The sequence below is a fragment of the Festucalex cinctus genome, chromosome 15 (genome assembly GCF_051991245.1).
Source record: "Festucalex cinctus isolate MCC-2025b chromosome 15, RoL_Fcin_1.0, whole genome shotgun sequence".
Lineage (NCBI taxonomy): Eukaryota > Metazoa > Chordata > Actinopteri > Syngnathiformes > Syngnathidae > Festucalex > Festucalex cinctus.
In genome coordinates, this window is record NC_135425.1 from 17,413,153 (window position 1) to 17,436,694 (window position 23,542).

Below are 23,542 nucleotides of genomic sequence, written 5' to 3' on the forward strand. Positions count from 1 at the left end.
AATCCTTAAAGAAGTTCCTTCAGAAAAACAAAGGTTGGCTTAGTACAGTCTCGCCAAGTTTGCATTTACGAATGAAAAACTTTGTTATTCAATGTGAATTGTTTTACCTAATTGTCCATTATTACTCATGTAATGATGTACTCATTACATCATGTAAATTGTAAGTTAAAGACACAGTACCCAAATGTTAGAAACAGCCCATAAACAGGAGCTGTCACAAAAAAAGTTTTGTAAAGACACAAGTAAAAACAAATGTTCTTCTGTTTCTTTGTTACTGGTGCAAAAAGTACATTCATTGTCCCCACTGTTAAATTTAGAATGCAAAAATTCTTTACAGGGCTAAATATTGTTAATTGTACTTTGAAATGACTTTTTTTTTTTTTGACAAGATTGTAATCAAAAGCCAAACATGTCAAATACAACACACACAAAAAAATCATCACACAAACAGTAAAGAGAAAGTGTACTTTGAAATGACAGTTTTCCTGCATGACGTCATACGTTGTAAAATATTGGCTTGCAAAAGACATCTAACAGGCACATAAAGAATTCTTTCGATTCGACATACGCGAAGTTTTATACGAAAAAAAAACTTGGAAAGTGTATTCGTTTAATAATGCATTTTTGTTTTTAAATCGAAAATGTCATGCTCACGTTTACGTAGTAATACATCCCTGCAAGTTAAAAATAAGGGCAAAAAGAAAAACTACATTTCAGTGCCACGCGGTAAAATGTTCGTACGGATCTTCCGCTAAAAAAAACTTGGAAAGTGTATTCGTTTAATAATGCATTTTTGTTTTTAAATCGAAAATAATGTCATCATGCTAACGTTAACGTAGTAATACATCCCTGCAAGTTAAAAATAAGGGCAAAAAGAAAAACTACATTTCAGTGCCACGCGGTAAAATGTTCGTACGGATCTTCCGCTAAAAAAAACTTGGAAAGTGTATTCGTTTAATAATGCATTTTTGTTTTTAAATCGAAAATAATGTCATCATGCTAACGTTAACGTAGTAATACATCACTGCAAGTTAAAAATAAGGGCAAAAATAAAACTACATTTCAGTGCACGCGGTAAAATGTTCGTAGGGATCTTCCGCTAAAGGTTCCATGCTCTTAAGTTCCGACCCCTGTCTACCGTCTTGGCTGTCCTGACAGGAGTCCTGTAGTGTGGTTACCTGAGGCACCGGAATCTTCCTGTGCCAACCAAACGGCCGTCAAGTCCGCCCCTGGTCAAACGAGGGGGGCAGAATGACTTCCACAAGGTCAGTGTTGTTGTTGTTTTTTGTTTTTAATGCATCAAGTGCAATATATGCACAAGAATATCGTCATTAATGAACGATGACGTAGTTTATAGCAGTTTTATGACGTTCGTACACTTCTCCAATAATAAAAGTAAATTAACGTTAAACTGCTGTTGTTTTAGGATGAACAGCCTCCCAGTTCTATCCCTTCTTCTGTGGGTCTGTGCAGTATACTTTGTGGGAATTCACCTGTTTTTCGGTGGATTCCTGCTGGTTCGACTGGAGGTAAACCGCACCAGCACCTGCGGAGACGTACTGGAGCCTAGGGGAGAGTCGAGGGACTTTTGTGGGGTACAGCCACGTTTCCGCAGGGCTGTCCTCATCATCATCGACGCCCTGAAAATCGATTTCGCCCGTTTTGACCCCAACAACACGTCGCCCCTCCCTTTTGAAAACAAGATGCGTGTGTTTGAGGATATAACCTCAGCTAAGCCTGCCCAGTGCCGCTTATACCCCTTTCGTGCTGACCCACCCACGACCACCATGCAGAGAATCAAGGGGTTAACTACTGGATCTTTACCCACCTTTGTGGATATAGGTAACAATTTTGCATCTAGTGCCATCTCGGAGGACAACCTCATCCAGCAGTTTGGGCAAGTGGGTGAGTATTGTGTCAACAAAGCCCAAAATATGACGTACCGGTACAACCTGGTGCATATCATGGTTTAGACAATGTTCAAGACACATTAGTGGCTGATAATAATGTGTTTGGTATCGTTTTAAAGGGCACATTCTAAGATTTAATTTAAGCCTATTTATGAAGCTCTTGCCAAATTTATAGGTCACTAGAGCTCTTATAACTTTCAGAAAAACACATTTTCCGCAATTTTCGCCATATATACCCTTTAAGTCCTGTGAATTGTGACATCAAAGAACATGACAGACAAAAAATACAACTGGAATATTAACCATAGTCAAAGGATTCAGGAAATGTGCACTTTATTCATAATGTGTCGTCATTGCTGGACATGATTCCAGACATAAAGAGATACTTCACATATTTAGCCCATTATAGCAATAAAAGTTAATATTTTATCTATAAATAATTTGAATTAATTATTTTTCCCGTTATAATTAGTAACTTTAAAAACACAATTTGCAACTTGCTGTTAACTGAAAATAACATCACAAGGGCTCAGGTAACCAATCACAACTCAGCTTGTGAATGTCACATGACCAAACCTAGAAAATGGGTGAGCTGTGATTAGTTACTTGAGCCCTTGTGATGTCATTTTCAGTCAACAGCAAGTTGCAAAATGTGTTTTTAAAGGTACTAATTGTACGTGAAAAATAATGAAAGTATCAAATTAATTCTAGACAAAATATTAATGTTTGACTGCCAAAAATGGCTAAATAAGTGAAGTATTCCTTTAAATGAAAAGGAGGATTTTGACCGGAATATGAGGTATTAATCTATGCAGGCTATTTGGCTGCATTTGGACAGTGGTGGTCATCAAACTGCTTTCTGCCACAGACCGGTTCATAGTCTGACTGATATTTCACGGACTGGCAACTATCTGTTGGCAGTGTGGTGAAATTCATTCTTGCCATTCACATTCACGCCAGGATGATAACAGACATTTTCACAATTAGAATTTGCCCATCCAGCTGGTACCGGTATCTGCTCTGGCCCATGGACTATGATGAGATCCAATACAAGAGGCTTAGCTCTTTTAGGAGCATGGGCGGGCCAACATATTGTATATACTGGCCAGGAGGTTTTGACTTTTGTGCATATCAGGTGTCTGTGCCTTCTGTCAAAATGCTCATCTCAGTCACATGAAATAAGACGAACCCCACAAGCTGGCAGAAATGAGAAAAAAAAACTGGCACATACTGTTAAAGTTTGCAAACCATACCACGTATAGAAAAGAGTACAAAAATACTGTACATACAGCTGTGTTTTTCAGTTAATAAAGGGGGATAAGTTAAAAAGTGTGAAAAGGTAGATTACTGTATAGCTTCTGGTACATGACAATTTCCAATCCCTACATTCTCTTACAGGCAAACGAGTGGTGTTCATGGGCGACGACACTTGGGAGAATCTTTTTCCAAGGAAATTCTACCGTTCTCTGCCTTTCAGTTCTTTTAACGTGCACGACCTGCACTCTGTGGACAACGGCATCCTTCAGAATCTCTACACAACTAGTATGTTTTTCGAATAAAAACAAACCACTATAGGAGTTAGCTGTTTGTTTACTCCTGTTGCGTTATCAACATGCTTTTATATCTTTCCATTTGTCACTTTGTTGGTTTTGACAGTGATGGGCGATGAATGGGATGTAGTGGTTGCTCATTTCCTCGGCGTGGACCACTGTGGCCACAGGTTCGGTCCTGACCACCCAGCGATGGCTGACAAGCTGACCCAGATGGATGGAGTCATCAGGTCAGACAACGTGTGTCACAACAACATGCACTTTTAATTTTCATTTTAACATGATTTGGTCACATTTCATGGGATTGTATGTTTGGAGATTTTGGATATATTTCAAAAGAAGCCTTTGTTTTTTCACTTTAAATGTTAGATATTACGAATTATGTCTGTGGGAATCATTCTTACTGTGCTGTTGATCTTTGTCTGCAGGTCTGTGATTGATCATATACAAAATGACACACTTTTGGTGGTGATGGGCGATCACGGGATGACAGAAACTGGTGATCATGGAGGAGACAGTCAGAAGGAGACTGATGCGGCCATCTTCCTCTACAGTCCTGTCCAGCTCTTTCCTGGACCCCCGTCGCAGGTCTGCAGAAATGCTCAATGATTTTAACCTAAGTGCTGTATTTGATTGCCACTAACTGTTTTTGATTTTATGCAGTAAGAGAAAGTGTTTTCCAATATTCATTTATCTTATTTAGAAACATAAGAGGCAACCACTTGTATGATTCAGTTGTTTTACACTCTTGCAAACTACAGCCATGCTCTATTGTTGTGATGCTATTATAGTTGCATGCCAAATACATGAATTTTTGTGGGAGTTCATTCTTTAAGCAGAGATGTAACTCTCGCATTCAGCTGGAATTATCATGATTATTTGTTTCAAATCATCTGATATCGATTAAGAAATATAAAAATGTGATAAAGTGCCAATATTAAAGCATCAGTATGGTAAACTAAAATAAACTACAGTAGTTCAACATTTTATGAACATTTCAAGTCCATTTTATAACTAAATGAAAAAGCTGAACATTGCAAATGCAGAACAATATCAAATAATATAGTGAACTAGATTACAGTCTTGAGTGTAAATAAGTATTGGAGGGTTATAATTGATCTATTATAATTCATATGATTCTTCAGAAAGGCAGATGCCAATATGAATCAAAATGCTAAATATTGTCGCTGATTATCTGCCTACACTCACGGAGTAAACCAATTGGATTGGAAATGGATTTAAAATTACGTGCTGAGAAGACCACTGAAAATCTATTAACTATATTTTGTTCTTTCAGATATCCAAATAACGTGAATGTGATCATGCAAAAGTGAACTGTCAGCATTTAATAAAGTGCACCTCCCACCAAAGTGTTAAAATGCAGCACTAATTTACATAATTGCTTTTTAAATGGAGCATCCCATACTGGAATATACACTGTGCAAAGCTGCTCGTTTTGTTGGTAAACAGATTATGTCCTCAAGACAATCAGCAGGGAAATAATCGGACATCTGCTCTGTTGGACACAAAGACAAATCAATTTAATTGATCAGGAGCCTTTCATGACATTATACTGAATTATCGTAATGTTGTTTTGGACATTACGCATTATTTTATTACTGTTAAAATGAACAGTTTTAAGCTTCTGATGTTGCATCTGTCTTATATCCCTTCCTGTAGGATGAACCAGATGTGGTGCCCCAAATAGATCTGGTTCCCACACTGGCCCTGCTGCTTGGTGTGCCTATCCCATACAGCAGTGTGGGCCAGGTTCTCTTGCCTTTGTTTCATCGCCCTGCACAAGGTGCAATTGCAGGTCTCAGCCAGCTTGAGGCGCTGTGGATCAATGCAAAACAGGTTCGGTACACAGTGTGGAGAATATTGCAACAAAAAAAATGTTTTCCAATACTGTATTAGAATGTGAGTATTCTGTTTCTGAAGGTCTGCCGTTTCCTGATGACGTACTCTGCCATGGCCAAAGATATACCACCTGAGAATCTGGCTGTGCTTAAAGATCAATATGAAAAGCTCTCTTCTGAATATCTCACATTAGTCAAAGAGGGACGCTCATCCTCCCCCGAGTTGTTGTTCGCACTTCGGGCCTACCTCACCGCTGTCCAAGACGTGTGCCGAGCCACCTGGGCGCGCTTCAACCCGCTTAAAATGGCGGCCGGTTTAATCATCCTGGCGCTCGCCTGCCTGATGTCTTTCACCGTGTCTGAAATGTCATCTGCGCTTGTCAGAGAGAATCACTTCTGCCTGAAGGCAGCTGTTGTAGCGGCGCTGCTCGTCGGCGTTTGTGTGGCTGCCGGTCAGCTGCTCTCACGGGGTTACGTCGAGCTAGCGTGGTGCATGGCTGCTACCGCCTTCACCTCGGAGCTGTTATTCCTGCGCCTGGCCTGTCAGGCCAAGATGTCAGCTGTGGTTAAGAATGAAGCTAAAGTGTCAAAGAATGCAAGCTGGAGGATCCCAAGATATCTTCTGTCTCCACCTTTGGTGGTGACGCTAATTCGCTTTGCCTCCATGCTCTCTAATAGCTACGTGATCGCCGAGGGTCGAGTCGTAACCTTCTTGGCCTTCTCCCTGGCTCTCTGCATTCCCCTCCGTCTCAACTGGGATGGCCTCCTCCTCCCCGCCAACCAAGATCTTTTGAAGCCCGCATCGGTGCTACCTTCACCTACCTCTGCCCCGTCAACAGTGAGAAAAGAAAGCAGCACTCTCGTAGCCTTCTTCGCGCTCCTCGTCGGAAGCCTCTACCTCTCGCTTTTCTTCCACAGCTGTCGAGAGGGCCAGGAAAATTGTCAGCCATCCCCCTTCCTCTCTTCCCTCGCTCGAGTGAACGACAATCAACAGAAGAACATCTTCTACATCCTCTCAGTTTTCTCCCTAGCCATGTGGACGTATCTGTTGAGAAGATGTCTCCGCCACTACGGGAACCTAAACTCCTCAGGTGGAACGGTATTCACGGCGCGCTGGATCCTCCCCTTGTTTTCTGTGTGTCTGGGACTCCACTGGGCCGTTAGTGCCTCACCAGAGGACAGCTTCAAGAATTTGGCTGAGCTTATCAAACTGGCCCAGCTGGTCATCCCCAGGGCTGCCTTTTGTCTCCTTGGACTGGGGCTGGCCTTGATCTGGCTGGATCCGCTAACTGTGTTTGTGAAGACCAGACCGACAAGCATGCCGAAGAATTTACCCGTGCCGCCGCCGCGCTACCGTGCCAGCACCGGTATCAGCCCCCAAGCCGAGATTCATCACCTCATCCCGCAAATCTACCAGCGCATGCGCCGCTCACTCGACGATGGAGAGACGGGCGTGGGCAACGAGGTGGACAAAAAGCCCGCTGTGGAGGCCTACGGACTCGGAACGGTGTACTCGGCCCCGCTGCTTCTCTTCTGTGGGCTGCTGGGATTGGGTTTGCTGCAGCTGCACCCAGAGGGGATGGCGCTGTCTTTCCTCCTGCTACTGTTTGAAATGGGGGCTCTGCTGCACATTCATGCCTCTAACATAACCCTGCGTGACCTGCACGGAGTATCTTCTGGTGAGTTGGGAATGTTTTCATTAGGGGTGTGAGGCGATGACAAACTTTAATTGTAATGAACCGCATGACTTCAATTGTTAACACATGATTAATCGCAAATTGTATATCTGTTCTAAATGTACAATAACATGTAACTGAAAATTTTTTCTAAGTTTTCATACGCAAAATAAAAGTGGAAATAAATGTTAAACTAATAGAATTATGTCTGAATCTTGTAGTCATTGAAACAGTAATTTAATAATAATTCATGAAATTGAGTTAAAATGAAAAATAGGTACTGTACTGTAAAAAACAAGTGATATTGATTTGTGTTGTCATTTGTCTGCCACTAGATGGCATAATTGCATTTTAAGATGGTGACAGCTCAGTGCATTTTCCTTTTCATATTAAAATCTATCTAATATTGAACATGAAGTAGCTTGTGAAGTTGAACGTTTTTAAAATTGTAAAATACAACTTGACCCCAGTCTCCACAAATATATGCATTACTGTATTATTAGATTTGACTGCTAATATTTGACGTGGACATGTCTGCTGCATTGCGACTGGAATTCCTCCAATACAGGCTTACCAAGTATTGCGCGTTAAAGGAACTTTTACCTGAAACTTAACACATTAATTTTGACACCCCTAGTTTTCATATTTTTCTTGGCTCATCTCTTTGTGTATCATCAAATATGACCCCATCTGTCATTGTTTTCCTCAGGTGGCTTTAATGTGCCCTGGACTCCTGTTGTGCTGTGGTCCCTGGCAGCCACCCAGTTCTTTTACGCAACAGGTCACCTGCCCGCCTTCGCTTCCATTCAGTGGGGAGCAGCTTTTGTGGGATTCCCCAACGGGCACACCGGCACCTTACTGCCGGCCTCATTGGTTACCCTCAATACCTTTGCTTCTCATATCCTGTTTGCAGGTACATCAGAAAACGTGATTTTGCTCAACATTGAACATCAGTGAAACAAATAGCCAAAGTTACTGACTTTGATAAAAGGCACAGAATATTGTTGATATTGTTCATGTGTCTTGCTGTGTGGCGTGTCAACAGTATAATGTGAGCATTCGGTAATTTGTTATCTAGGGGATGTGGTCAATTTAGGTTTTGATGCTGGATAATCTGTTTATTTTTAATGGCCGAAATATTGGCCGTTGCGGTGTAATATTGTTATCCTGCCAATCGGCACTCTGTTGTCCCCAGTGGGATGTCCGTTGCTGCTGTTTTGGCCGCTGGTATGCGAGGTCCGTGGAAGCAAAACAGGAAAAGCCAATGGTGAAGAAAGAGAGGATGCTGTGATGGAGATGAGACTGAGGGAGAAGCCTCAACTGTTTAGCATGGCTCTCCTGCAACTCTCAACACGCTACCTCTTTATTCTAGGAGTGCAGGTACCAAAATCAACTACTTACATAATACACATCCACATAGTAGCAAAATCATAAGGCATGAATGTTAATGACAAAATTCAAACAAAGTGCAGGAGGTATACTGTTTTGTGATAAATTGACATTGTTTGGCCTTTGGTGTGTCTTTTTTTTTAGTGCCACTATCTGGTTTGTTAGCAGTATTACACAAAGTTCATAACAGATTTCCACAAACCTGGATTTATTTAATGAAAAGTATTTACTGCAACCAAAATTAAAATCATAGAAATATTTTCATTCACAAAGTAAAATAAATTTTTTTTTTGTTTGTTTGTTTTTTAAGAAAAAGAAAAGAAAACTCAGTGAAACTACACTAAAAAAAACTTCTCATCTTTGTCAATTAATGTAATATAAAAGTGGACCTATTTTTCTATGTAGTAGCCTCATGAGAATTAAAAAAAAATATTTCTACAATATTTCTCGAGTAAAATTACTTTTGAAATTGTAAACAACACAAAACATTGTTTATTCATTTATTTTTTATTGGATTAAATTTGATTAAAATAGTGTATTACAAAGCCTCAAAATGAGTTTAATTTAGAGACATTATGAAACATATCACGGTCATAGTAGTCCAAAAAATTATTGATTTTTTGTTTTATTTTGTATTTTTACAGTATACTGATAAATTTGGTCATAATCATCGTGATTAGAAATGTTTATCTTCATTTCAAGATCCAAATCCGGATTGTTCGGCCTTGGCAGATGCGTACACTGTTAAGTAAGTGTTTCCCTGCTTTCCAGGTCTTGGCTTCGGTGTGCGCAGCTGCTATCCTCAGGAGACACCTAATGGTGTGGGCTGTTTTCGCACCCAAGTAAGTGCCTGACTACAATTTCCCGCTCACACAGACCCACTGGTTGTAAAGGCTTTTCGGGATATGGACTCGGTGGAAAGGCCTGGCACTTACGCAGGTTTCCACTGTGCACACATTAGAGCACGCAGATTCACCTTGCAGTAATGGACCACTGTAATAGATATGTTGGTAGTTACAGATAGTGCTGTTTTCCCTCAGACACTCCCAATAGGCATTCATGCTCTGTCTCCTTTCAGGTTGATGTTTGAGGCCTCAGGGTTCCTGGTGAGCTCCATATGTTTGCTGCTTGGTGTCTCATTAGTGCTGAGAGTGGACGTGGCTGTCGGACATTGGTTCAAGAGACTCATCCCTGATGTGTCCAGGTAGCGAAAGACACATGGCTGCTTTACCAGCGCAGCCCACTAGAGCACACTGTGCCATAAAAGGAATGGACAAGGTGGTGAAATTGCGATGACACTTCAACCACAGACAGATTTAAGATTCAGTAGCAATCTGAGATTTTGAGTCTGGCTTTTTTATTCGCATTTAATAAGACCAGAGAAGAACTGCACATTCAGACTTTTTTTTTTTTCACCCTTCATATATGTTTTCCCCCCTCTCCAAATAATACGTAGTACACTAATCTTGACTGTCACTACTGTCTCAGCGGTTAAATGCTGTGTGAGCTTCCTAACAGATTTTACACAATGTGCAACAGAATTTGCCAACTTGAAGTTCCATTTTTTGCTAAATGTTTCTGGTAGAAGTGACATGATACACACACTTTTGTGGGTGATGTAAAATTATTGAGCCAATACTGCACACATGGAAGGATTCAGTGTGTCTGGAGCTCCAAGAAGGCAGGCAGTCTCCATTTGTGGTCAAAGAACACTCACTGTTGTTGTTGTTTTTTTGTTTTTTGTTTTTTTAATATATATTTTGAGAATAAGACAGAAGTCAGTCGGGTCACTGCCAATTTCGAACCTTTATTTTAATCGCAAGCGATCACTGGATGCAATCCCTCAATATGGAGAGGACATAAGCAAATGGATACGTAAACACTTTTTATGTGTGTGTTTTGGTTAATTAATCTGACATTTTTTATGTAATAGAGGTATTGATTTTCAATTCAATTATTAATTCAATATTTTTACTAATCAAACATTTTAATTTACCAATTTTATTGTCTAATGATGTCATTAAGGGTCACTGAATCTACAACCTTTTTAACTAACTTATTTTCTAAAGGATGTCTTGAATCAGTGTGAAAGGTGACCATGTGTTATGTGCTGCTAAAAGTTCATTAAGGCAGCTAACGCACAATACAGTATTGAAGGCATGTCAAGCTCCGGTTGAACCAACACTGCATTGGTCAAGCCAGTGTATACAGGAAGTGTTCTGTCCTTTAGAGCGCCTGTGGTGATGGAACTCCAAATGATGATTTCATCATTTTGCTTGTTGTTGGCTTACTTACTTAATATACAGTATGAAGAACTAAAATGAGTATGAAGAACTAAAATGAGTGATTGAAAATGAATAAATCTTTTCTATGTCTTGTTCATGCAAATAGTTTTCATTCCAAGTTGATAAAGATTGAAGTTCAACTTGTACTTTATGTACGTCTAACTATTCATATTTGAAAGGTGCTTAAAAAAAAATATTGATCAGATGATACCCATCAGTCAATGTGATTCATTCATTATTCACAGGGGACTTCCACATATTCAGTTTCCATAATGTCCCACTTATACACATTAGTAAAGCACAGGTTCTGTCAACAATTTCATTTCCCCTTGCAGCTAATTCATAGTTTAATATGTGAAATACTGAGATTTCCTCTCTCATAAATTGTTGGCAAGATGCTTAATAACAGATTGTCATTTAATCCAAGTAAACCAAAACTTTAATAATGGATTAAGACATGAAAACAAATAAATACAGTTTACAAATGCACACAGAGACAAAGACCGTAATCCTTGTAAGACATGTCCTGTAGTCCGACAGTGACTACACTCAAATTGAACTGGTTAGCTATAACGAGTGTTGTTACATTTGGAGAAAAAATGGGGGGCGCTAACAAGCCTGAGAACAGCATCCCAACTGTGAAATACAGGGTTGGCAGCATGATTTCGAAGAGTTCTTTTGCTGTGGAACAGACTGGTGCACTTCACTAACTATAGATGTCATAAGCAGGAAGCTAAAGCTTGGGCGCAAATGACTCCTCCAAATGGACAATGACCTGAAGCATCCTGCCCAACTGATGATATGAATTATTGTCCGTCTCTATTCTACATATTCCTTGGCTGTGATTGACTGGCAAACTGTCCAAGGTGTAGCCTGCCTCGCCTGACTAATTAACTCATGTGGTACAATGCATGATCTAAAAAATGAAATGCCAACTCTGCACCGAACAGGAGCAGGATGCTTCGCTGTCTGATGATGTTGCTGGTGGTAAACACAGATGGACTGGAACGCCAGTGCTTTGCATGCACATTTGGCACACAAACACATATAAACTCACTGAGCTGCTTAAAAATAAGGGTGAATATTCTTTAAGGCTTTTGTTCAAAGTGCTGGAAGAATGTGCTTCGTTAAACCTTTTTTCTATATATATTGTGAGAATAGAGACTATGCAAGTAAATATACTAAATACCACCTGAGTATAAGCAGTGTTATCTTGCATTGAACCAGGTTGTAGGCGGTTAGCATGTGAAGTAAGAAAGAATTGGTACTGATAAGAAAGAAGATCCCACCCTATCCAGCATGTTTGTGTAAATATCAAAAGATTCCAGTGCCGCTTTAGACTTGCATACATGTTTAAGATTCGACTAGTATAAAGCAGGTGCTAATGAGACGAACCCAGAACGGCTCTCAAAGGAACTGATGGAATCATTTTGATAGATGGATGGCTGGACTTGTGTCTTGTATCCAAAAATCATTTGGATTATTTCCCAATAATTGTACTGCATTTGGTAAATGTGTTAATTCCCCAATCCAGCTCAAGTCACGGCACTCATAATTGGGTTATTTTTTATGTAAAATATTCCCAGCAAAATAACTGACGCTACTAAATTTCAGATGTGTGAACCATGAAGTTATTTCTTAATACACATAAATTAACAAACATAAAATTGAGGAATGCCTCAATTTTGTCTTTCGATTTTCTGTATCCAGCCCTTGGAGGGGGGAAAGAAAAGTTTGGACAGCCCTGCCTTATTTGGAGTGGTGATCCTTTTAAATCAGCCCCAGCTGTTCCTTCAGCTTCCCGGGAACACTTTTCTGCTTGGCATCTCCCATAATTCTAAGGAGTACACTTCACACATGCACACCCCAGATGCCTTCTCATCCCGGATAAGACGACAACAACAACACAAATTAGTTCCTTAATCTTCCAGAGGTATTCTGTTAGTTATGTACACGTCATGGAATAGTTTTACTAATATGTAGTAAATATCGAGCTGATTAATTAATGAAATTAAAATAAAATAAAAAATGCAGAAGAAAACACTTGTGGTTTGTATAACGGACAACATTTCTTCAATAACAGTTGCTTCTCCTTCACCACTCCTCTGTCTTAGGTGTTCCACAGGGTGTAGTGCTTGGTCCTCTTTTGTTACGCCTTCTTATCCTACCACTCAATAAAATCCTTACAAATCCTTACGTTTTTCACCGCTATCGTAGAAAACCCCAGCAGCTGACGGCACAGAAATTTCAAAAGAAGATCTACATGCTATGTTTGTTCGGTCAGACTCTAAATATGCAGGAAGCACCCACAAGTTGCTTTTATAACACCATGCCCTGCGACTGTGACCACACTCATTCGCTGATACAGCAATGCGTCTGGTTTCCAGGCTAGTTTTTGATTTTCACAGCTCAAACACGTACGGGAGTTACCCCTCGTGTCCCATGTTTACATATTTCCAGCACATAAAAGTGAGTTCTGGAGCTCTCAGCACCACTGACAGCTGTGAGGCTTACACTGCTGGAGATGCACCAGATGTCACAACTGTTGTGAGAATGAGTTTCAGTGCATTTGGACACACTTCAAATTCAACCTATTCAGTCATGGCTGCTTTCTTGCTACAGTGAGAAATTTGTAATATTGTATTATAGGATTGAATCTTGTATGAACGGTGAGCACTTTGAGGCATCAATAATGTGATAAAGAAATGTGTCCCATTTTGAGCAGCTACAAGCGAAGCTCACCTGCAGAATACAGTGCGAGCTCCTCTGTTTTCCCTCTTAAAACACACCAAAGAGGTGAAAGTGGAAGTACATTCGGTAGAGCAGCCATCAAGGCATTGCTGGGGATTTGCCACGGCATGGAAGAAGAACACATTAAGCTAATGGATCATTGTGCAATCTGGTGGGCTCTTCAACTTCCTCCCACCCTCCAAGCCTCCAAACACCCATCTTCAAACCTCCGCTCACTAATGTACCACATACAAGGCTTCCTGAACAATTGCAATTGTCCCTAAGAGATTGGAATGCTTTCTATAACTGTATTTTGGAATCGCTTTCCTCAAGGAGCTCACATTCGAAAAATGTTCATCAATGAAGATTAGATGGGGGGGCAAACAAAAACACTTTGGAAAATCATTTTTCTTATCCATTTTTGTTCTGGGCTATTTTTAAGTAATAATTGAATTGATACATTTTCTTCTATGGCTATAATTTGTGTCACGTTGTTGGGGGGGGGGGGGGGGGGGGGGGGGGCCGGGGGCGTGGACGCAGGACCCAAATGCAGGGGTCAACAAAAACAGGGCAAGACAGGGATGCAAGTAAAAAAGGGGTTTAATTAGCAAAAAGGCAAACGAGGTACTCTGTGAAAATTACAAAATTAACTCATTTGCTCCCAATAACGTGTGAATATGATTTTTTTTACGTTTTAAGTGTCCCAAAGACGTATTTATACGTTTTTTTTGTTTTTGTTTTTTTAAATTATGCTTGAGCATACATAAGGCTTTGATGCAGCCTCAACTGCAAAGAACGGTTGCAGAAATGGTAGTTATTACACAAACGGCCAGCAGATGGCAGCAGAGCAAAGGAGATCAACCTGGGCCATGTCGAAAAAAAGCTCAATTACTTATAATTTTAAATAGATTTGTGAAAACTGATGAAACTTAGCTCTCTTCTAATGCTAACTGCTGCAAAACAGAAACAGATAGAAACATACTTCTTTTCCTGATGAAAAAAAGATACTTTAATCTTTCTTTTGATAGATTCCAGGCTTTTATAGCAATAGAAAACAATATTCTGTGGGCCTTGCAAAATCAGTCAAAATACAGTAAAACAGCCGAGAGCGAACGGGATTGCTTCTGTGAAAATGGCTGGGAGTGAATGAGTTAACAAGAGCCAAAAAAATAGACTAAAGCATAAAAAACAGGAGGGAAACAAGACATGGCATGGAAGGCAACATGGGATGACTAGACAGTGACAGTAACAGCAACAACAACAATGACTCAACAAGAAGTGAAAGAAAGCAGGGTAACTAAATACACATGGTAACGAGAAAACAACAGACACCTGGGCAAGATACAAGAGGCTTGGGGAGCTGATTGGTCAACACACTGGGAAGGGAAGACACACTCAGGTGGACGTGGTTAGACATAACGGGACAAGGGAAGAGACAAGGAATACATGACAAATAACCAAAAGAAAACAAAATCCCACCCCCACAAAACCAAAACATGACAATTTGTATATTGCAACTAGAACTTGCAGTTGATTTCATTGTAGTGGTTGAGTTATTTGAATTTTTGTCTCATTTTGCCTGAACTCTAAAACAGCCAACAACAGCAGGAATGTAAGTGATAAATTCAGATGGCATCTTCTATAGCTATAATTTATTAGAATTTCAGGTGTCACAATCAAGTTGAAAACCTTAAAAGAATATTATGCCATTGATACATGACACTAACTTAGATTATCTTTGTATTGAGTTCATAAACATACAGGTATTCATCCTACCAAACAAAATAACCACATGAGTTTGTTGAACATTGTGCATTACTGCCACATTGGTGACAGCTCCGTCCTGTGCCATTTACGCTTATGCCCAGACATTTTCTGTCCACTGTCCAGATGTGTACCAGATGTGATTGGGCTGCAATACTGTAATTGTATAATGTAAAAATATCTTCATACAACATGTCCATGTTTTCCCTCCAAATAATCATTAACCACAATTTGATTCCCAAAGTCTCAAAATATGGTATTGCCGCTTATATTCCCTTGCATGACATCATTGGTTGGTGTGCAGGACACTGAAGGACCCCAATAAAATCTTGCATCCCCATCTCATCTGGTACCGAAACCATAACCAGGCCCACTTGACTGGTGACCGACCAATGTTTCACTCCAAGGTGTGGTCAAAAGTTGACAGCCCTGGTTCCAGGTTATCACATTTGCAGGCCACAGGGTACTTAGCATTGGCAATTATCTATTAATAGCTAATAGCTAACAGCAAAACGAGCATGAAACTAAAATTTTAACATTAGGAAAATCAGAAAATGTTACCATGTTAGGCACATTAGCATGACAGCTAAGCCAATAGCTACGTCACCATTTTCAGCCAGCCAAACTTGACTTGATTTTTTTTTTAAGTGGTACTTTGTAAAAGTTTAAAAAATGTATGTCTGACAAAATACACAGTTTGAATGGAATGACCAAATGTCTTCTTTTACTGTCATATCTCATGGTGAACCAATCGTTCTTGCTATATCCTGTGGCTTTGTCAGTAAATCACAGGTTTAGCTTAAAAAAAAAAAAAAATCTTACTTACATCTTCATTTCTACCAGACTACTTCCTTTATATGCACTTGAGGACCCATCATGGCACTACTACTGGTGTTTGCCTCACATGCACTCGAGAGACATGTAAACATTCATTGAGTGGGGGATAGAGACAACATGGCCGAAAGCAGTCCATCACATTTATGTTGTTGTTGCTGCTGGAGCTGTTTGTTGCCAACAGACAACGCGGGAGGATGAGAGTGCAAAACAATAAGCTGGGGGTTCTCTCACCTCAACTACTCACTTGCAGATGGGATAGCGATCAATACAGTTAGTGAGCTTTAAAAGAGCCAAGAGAGGAAAGACATTTACTGGTGAAGGAATGTAGAGTTTCACTTTCATTTCTTGCAAAACAAATATTACTCCCACTTTATTTTTAAGCTTTGAATTGCATCTTTTTGGTTATTATTTGGGTATGTAACGATTTTTAACAGTTTTCTAATATTATTCTATTTAATGATATATTAATATTATATGTCGTTACGACAGAGACTGATACCAATATCGGCTGCCCACTTAAGTTTTGGCCATTATATATCAGGAGCTACAAATTAGAATAGCAAATTGTCGTTAATTTCATACAATTTCCAGGTTAAAATATTTCATTTGGATATCGGCTCTCGGTCCTTTGTTGACCAACAAATGAATCGAGTGTAATTGTGTTCCGTATTGCTGCCCCCGATAGAACTGCTCAGTGATTAGACGAAGGCAAAATGTTGTGGGCCAGAAAACAGATTTAGTTCAAGACAATCTGCATATAGAGACAATGTGGGTAAGTCATTCATAATTACATCAAACCTCCCTCTTGCAAATATGCCGCCCTATTTATCAACGGCCCCGCTGATCCTTTTGACGTCTGATCACGTGTCAGATTGTCTTCACCCAACAAAACAAGACATCCATAACGGTGCATTTGCGATAAGTGGCAGTCCATTTCCTTTCGCATTAGACCCTGGCCGAAGGGAAATGTTTTTTCCGCCTCTCGTTCTGCACAACACTACTGTATTCGTCTACCAATGACTTAATCAATTATGCATGCAAGCCAAGTATGTCTTTCTTGCTCAAACAGCATCATGTTTTGATATAAAGAGGCACCTTGCTGGTTGATTAAAAATGAAATGATGTCAGCGTTAATCTTATTTTCACCATTGAGAACACTGGTATTTCCAATAATTGTAGTTTTTGTTTAATCTGTAAATCAGTAGTTCTTTAATACATTTAGTAAGCAGAAAGAATAAATTTTAATATTGTATTTGGTTCAACGTTTTTTCCTGTTCTGTGTTGAACCTCTACATTTGGAGCCTGGAATTCTCTTCACATTTATCATGTGGGTTATGATATTCACTTTAGTATTTCTATTATTCACTGGGACCTCGACTGTCAAATACTCCTGAAGTCAGATTAGTCAGCATTTCATTAAAAATCTGGTGAGCTGGAGCCTTTCCCAGCTGACTTTGGGCTAGTTGCTAGTTTTATCAGTCACAGGGCACACATTTAAACACCCACACACATTCACACACTCTATACCCTAACAATTAAAGTCATTGTTATCAACGGATGAGTGTTTTGTTGTTTTCGGTCTATCCTTGTTTCACATGTGCTAAGAATGTAAAAAAAACAACAAAAAAAAACAAAAAACTGAATTGCATTATATCTTACATCAGTTTTTGTTTAACATCTTAATATGGTTTAAGGTTTGAACATTACAATTTAAAACAGCTTTAAATTGTATGCAAAAAAAAGAATTTATGTGAAGACACTGTCTGTTTAATGATATCTCACAATAATTAATTTAACAAGATAGGAAACCAATAAAGCTCAACATCACGGTTTTGAGACGTGGAGGAAAAAGGTGGAGCCAAATCAAGAAAGGCAGGTTTAGGAAAAAGAAAAAAGAAAGCTATTCATCACAACATCAAAAAAACAAAGAATGTGTAATTATTAGGGGTGCACCGATCGATCGGCCAGCCGATTTATCGGCCCCGATTTCCTTAATTTTGGAAGATCGGTGATCGGCCGATCCCTGAAAAATAAACTGATCTTTTCCACCAATCTCATCTCCCTCCTCAGAGGTCTGAAAAAAAGCCTCTTCTGCTGAGAGGACTAAAAGGATTTGTATTTTTATTTGATAGAACTACTTCATGTGCAGTTAAAACAACCCATTTGTATTATTTCGCCAATGTTGTTCATTGTTTTCCAATGAAACAAGACTGGAACACTGAAAATATAAGCTGCTTTACATGAAAAAAATCGGTATCGGCAAAAATCGGGATCGGCAGGTCAGACTTTTTAAAAGATTGGGGATCGGTGATCGGCTGGAAAATTGTGATCGGTGCACCCCTAGTAATTATCAAAATTATCCAAAACAAACAAACAAGAGTCAAGGTTCAAAGCAACAAAGAGCCCAGGAAATAAACTGAAAACTACATGAAACATAACACAACTTGGTTAGCTTTACTACCAACAACACAAATTTTGGACAGACAGAAACGTTTCAAGACATGCGAGTGTCCAAAGGAAGACACCTCGGTCATATATATGCCAAGTCTGGAGTGGCGCCGTAGCGCTGCCACAGGGAGTTAACGGAAAGCGTAAAAGAATAATCAGCGAAGAAGACGAACCACTGATCTGAATACCTGATAGGCCACCATATTACTCCTAAAAGAAAAAAAACGTTTTTCTGCATATTATCCGATACATTTATAGTATCGACATTAGTGAACATTTGAGAAATTCTCGCTGCCTACTTATGACACCGTTGGGGGCACTCTGGTGCCTGCGAGGACCGACCAAATTCACGATTGTGTATGATCACGCACGGAGCTGAACTGGAGTCAGAGAGAATGTGAGGGCTGGATGTCCACAGACTCAGCCTGGGAAAATGTTGAGAAAATACATCACTAGACTATTTTGTATGGAGCGTTGAAATGCATTATCTGATTTAGATACAAATGGTTTATCTATGTTAATTTCCTCTCAGTGGGATTAATAAAGGATTAAAGTTATTGCTGTTGTTTTCGTCTTCCATTGGAGCATTTATTATCTTTCAGAAATATGTCAAACAAACATGACCCCCCAATTCCATTGTGATATGGGTTGGTATTGATACATATGAAGATTATTGTTTGAAATGAGCACTTTTATGTTATCTTTTTCAGTAAGTTTCAAAAAGCTTTTATGTTTGTGTTTTGAAGTGGCTTTATGCTTGGTCACATTCCAATTTTTGTACTGTACAGTCAGTCTTTCCCTTTTTTTGTGTTTGTTTGATTTCTTTGGAATACGGAAATTAAAGGTTCAAACCTGATTCATTATTTGTTATTGAAATTGCCATTTCTTTTTACCCAGGCAAAGTAATTACCATAGAAATAGCTTGTTCTTGAGAATAAGAATGTAATCTACTATTTATTAAATTCAAAGTCAGTTCTTATACATTGGAATATTTAAAGTAGAGCACAATCCGTAGTCGGCTCGCTTTTAATAGATGAATTAGCAAACATTTGATAAGTGCCATTATGGAATTGTTAGTCATCTCTTTAGAGAATTGATGGCAAAAGGGAAGAAGGTATTGGAATGTCTGCTGGTTTTAGTGTGCATAGCTCCATAATCTACCTGAGGTGGTGACCCGGATGTGGAGGGTGCAAGATTCTTGCAGCATGCAAGTCCTCAAGAGTGGGTAATGATTTTTTCGGCAGCCCTCACTGTTGATTGTAGTCGGATTTTGTCCTTTTTTTTTTAATGGTAGGATCAATCTATATTGTGATGGAGGAACTCAAGACTGATTCGGTGACTGATGTATACTGTAGAACTGTCCCAACAGCTCCTATAGCAGGCACATGTATTTGTTTCACGTTGTAGATACTGTAAGTCAGACTTTAAATGCCATGAGAGAATTCATTCTAATTAGGGTGGAGGCCAGAACTTATTGCATTCATTTTGTTTTGGGCCCAGCCATCCCTTACCTGACGACAGTTTGGAAGGAGGTTACGGCTGCAGAAATGAAATGTTGCACAATAAAGTAATTTACTTTGGAAAAGTTTTCTTCAAGCTAATTTTCAGTCTGCTGACCACAACCTGTCAGCAAGCATACTTCCCCCATCATGATTATGTCAAACACACGTTTCCATTACAGGAAGGGGTTCTATCAAATATTAAATTGCGCTAATACACTGCGTTGGGCCATTGCCATGGAAATATGGACCGCCATTCATGCTCAAAACATTACGTCAAATTACTTGTAATCTCTGGGTGACTGCTGGTAATAAGGCCGGGTGGTTATGATATTCACAGCTAATGGTTTTTCCTTTCATTACCGTCTTCCTGAGTGCACAGAAATTAACTTGTACTTTCTATACAGGATGCGGATGTCAGGTGTGGAGGTGAATGCTTCTCCCAATAAACAAGAGAAAAGGGAAACAGAAAAGTTAGAGTATCTTGTTTCTGAGTTGGAATTAAATGGCTGGATCCCCTGTCATCACTCGTGGGCTCAGATGTTGCTTCTGTTTCCGCCACCTCATGTCTTATCAATTAACCCTGCCGGGTCCTGTCTGAGTCGTCAGTGGCGGCGGCGGGTTACTTTGGCTGACATTGCTTACACACTTGTGTGAAGAAGCAAGAAGGAAATATTCGGGCCAATTGTATTGCCATTAACTCATTCACTGCCATTGGCGGAAAAAGACGTCAAATGATGCATTTTTTTTTCTGGTCTGGCAATGAATGTGTTAATAAATAACTAAAAAAAAAAAAAATCAAAGTGGCCCTTGCAGCTTTCTATTTTTCTGTATGTGGCCCTCAAAGGAAAAAGTTGGGACACCCCTGCTGTACATTATATCAACAATTTATAATTGCGTCATTGATTTTTACCATGTTTAACTCATTCACTGCCATTGACGGAAAAAGACGTCAAATGATGCATTTTTTTGCTGGTCTGGCAATGAATGTGTTAAGATAAGTCATAAAAATTGCAATATACAAGTAATTGGTATAAATTCCCAATCATAATTGGGATAAATTTCCAGTATTTTACCTGATGCTTAAGTCCATGTGTTCATGTGAAATAACTGCATGGATTAATGACAATAATAATTCAATTCCACATGCTTTAATTCAATTTAGGGTGGGGTGAATTCAAATTCATCAATTTAACTCAATTAAATTGGAACATGCTGACTGAGGCCAACAGGTTGATGATAAACAAGAACCTTAAAAAAAAGAGCAAAAAAAATGAAGGGATATTATTTGTAAGGATTATGCCTTGCTTTTCACCTTGATGCAGTTTCAAACAATGTATTGTACATGTAACTCCAAATTAGTATCTTTGCACGGCAAGAGAAAAATGTGAGCGAATACCTGCTGTGTATCAAGCAGTTTCAAGCAGTAATTGTTCAGCTCATTTTCCATGCACACATAGTTCAGAGTCAAAAAATATCCTCAGTGATTATATAAATGAAATTATGAATTACACATCATTTCAAAATGTATGATTACATTGTCTATTTTTGCAGGTAGTGTACCATTTGTTTTTGCAGGTGCGGATCTCAAACAGGCATCGTCTGATCTCTGTATGAATTTGGTTGCTTATGTTTGGAATGCATGATAATGCAAGACCCAACAAGTGCATGTTTCTGCGGGAGCCGGTGCAAATGTGGTATGAAGACTATATATATATATATATATATATATACATATATATATATATATATATATATATATATATATATATATATATATAGTAGGTGCATCAGTCCTAATCAACAAGAAATGGTTTTGTGCTCGGCAATGATTGTGAGTTTTTTAATCCGCATCACTTGGCTGATAAAATCTGCAAAACATGGCGCCGGCTGACTGAGCGTCACACTGTGACAAAGTGCAGTTGTGTTACAGTGGAAGCGCGGCTTGCTGATTACAGAATGGCCTGCCTTCTCGGTTTTGTCACTCAGCAAAGTCGCGATGGGCAGGTAGATAAGATGGAAGCTTTCGGCGACAGTCTATCGGATTTCGAGAAAGAAATCCAATTACCACTTCATATTGCGCCGGGACTTGAGAACGTGTCACCTAAGCGTCTCCACAACAGGGACAGTTTGAGGTGTCATGAAGGGCACAAATGCACTTTATAAAGCTAATAACGAGACAGGATTGTACATAAATACTGTCTGCAAGGTGTAACTTCAATTGTGACTGTAAAACGATGCCAAAATACCGTATGTCATGAGTAGTTACACAATAAGTTCAATAAGTCATGTGATTTATTTTGAGGGCTGTAAGGGTGTCTAGGATTTTCAACATTTGAAACCTGCAGGATACAGTTTTCCTGGAAATAATATAATATACAATAAATTCTCACCTACAGTCTAGCCTCTCCATTCATTTGAATGTGTCAGTCTTTCCTAGCATAGCGGTTACCTGGCTGTTGCGGTGTTGTGTGTGTCATGTGATATTTCTCTGAATATGATTCATCAGGTGAAATGCCATTAAAGTGATTTATATGATTGTGTATTACTGCATGGAGAAGTTTGAATGTAATTGGACTAAAGCACTTCAATTACATTCAAAAGTGACAGAACATCCACCAAGAGATTTTAAGTTGAATTAACCTCAGCACCTTCTTGTCACTTCCTTCCATATAACCAATACTATATTTTTCTATTTTTTATATTTTACATATTGAGATCATTGCTTTTATGCAGGGATACTTGACTGATTGAGCTATTTTCAGCAGTAAGAAGATTGTATTTTGTCCAGAATTCATTTGATAACTTAATTATTTTTTATGTACAATTAATACCTTTAAAAACACATTTTTCCCACGAGTTGACTGAAGATGACATCATCCGTGCTGAGGAAATAGGTAACGACCAATCAAGGCTCACCTGTTTTCTGAGTTTGGCCATGTCGGGTTTGCAAGATGAACTGTGATTGGTCGTTAGCTGAGGCCTGAGCAACTGTGAATTTTGCATCTTATTCCATTATTGTATTATCATTATGCATCATATTCCACAAACACGTGGTTGTTCAGTTAACACCCCCGGATCGATCCTCGACCGCAGTCTCACTCCAAGGTTTGGTCCAAAGTTGACATTCCTGCATGAGCATAGAGAAAACATAAAAGTGACCATGAGTACAGCTTTAATATTTTTTTTTAATATATCATCAAATTTGTGTCCTTAAAAATAGAAAGAAAGAGCCAACTGGAAGCTGTCATTTATATTTTTAAAATATGAATCAGTACGGATTCACGATGCTAGCATTCAAGCTAACAGTGAACATAGCATATATTTTGGGGGTCAATCAAAGTGTTGAATTCAGTATGTCTACTATGTTTGTTGAGCATGTAGCAGGAGAGCTCATCGTTGTATTTAAGTTTATGACAGTAGAACTTTCGCATATGGAAAATATAGCAAAACAAATCCTTTCCAAGTTTCCAACGACTATTTTAATACTTAAGTGTAGCAGTTTGTCATGCTGTAATTCATTCAGTACACTGCTGGTGTGAAATATGTGCTTATCTTAAGATAATGAAAACAAGATGAGATGATACACATTCAA

At 39.1% G+C, this 23,542-nt stretch overlaps 1 protein-coding gene across 1 annotated transcript; it reads left to right on the top strand.

Moving 5' to 3' along the window:
* The first annotated feature begins 558 nt into the window (after window positions 1-558).
* On the top strand, window positions 559-10,766 carry pigo (phosphatidylinositol glycan anchor biosynthesis, class O). Its single transcript, XM_077497496.1, has 11 exons — window positions 559-1,265; window positions 1,427-1,905; window positions 3,309-3,452; window positions 3,567-3,690; window positions 3,889-4,048; window positions 5,141-5,317; window positions 5,402-6,998; window positions 7,705-7,908; window positions 8,191-8,375; window positions 9,156-9,226; window positions 9,463-10,766. Exons 1-11 carry the CDS (start codon window positions 1,252-1,254, stop codon window positions 9,590-9,592), a joined length of 3,285 nt encoding a protein of 1,094 aa, XP_077353622.1. The 5' UTR covers window positions 559-1,251; the 3' UTR covers window positions 9,593-10,766.
* The last annotated feature ends 12,776 nt before the right edge of the window (window positions 10,767-23,542 follow it).

Excerpts from the sequence above, each read along its gene's own strand:
- pigo (XM_077497496.1), top strand. Across the intron at positions 3,453-3,566 it reads TCAGAATCTCTACACAACTA|TGATGGGCGATGAATGGGAT; the intron begins GTATGTTTTTCG and ends TGGTTTTGACAG. Across the intron at positions 7,909-8,190 it reads TTCTCATATCCTGTTTGCAG|TGGGATGTCCGTTGCTGCTG; the intron begins GTACATCAGAAA and ends TGTTGTCCCCAG.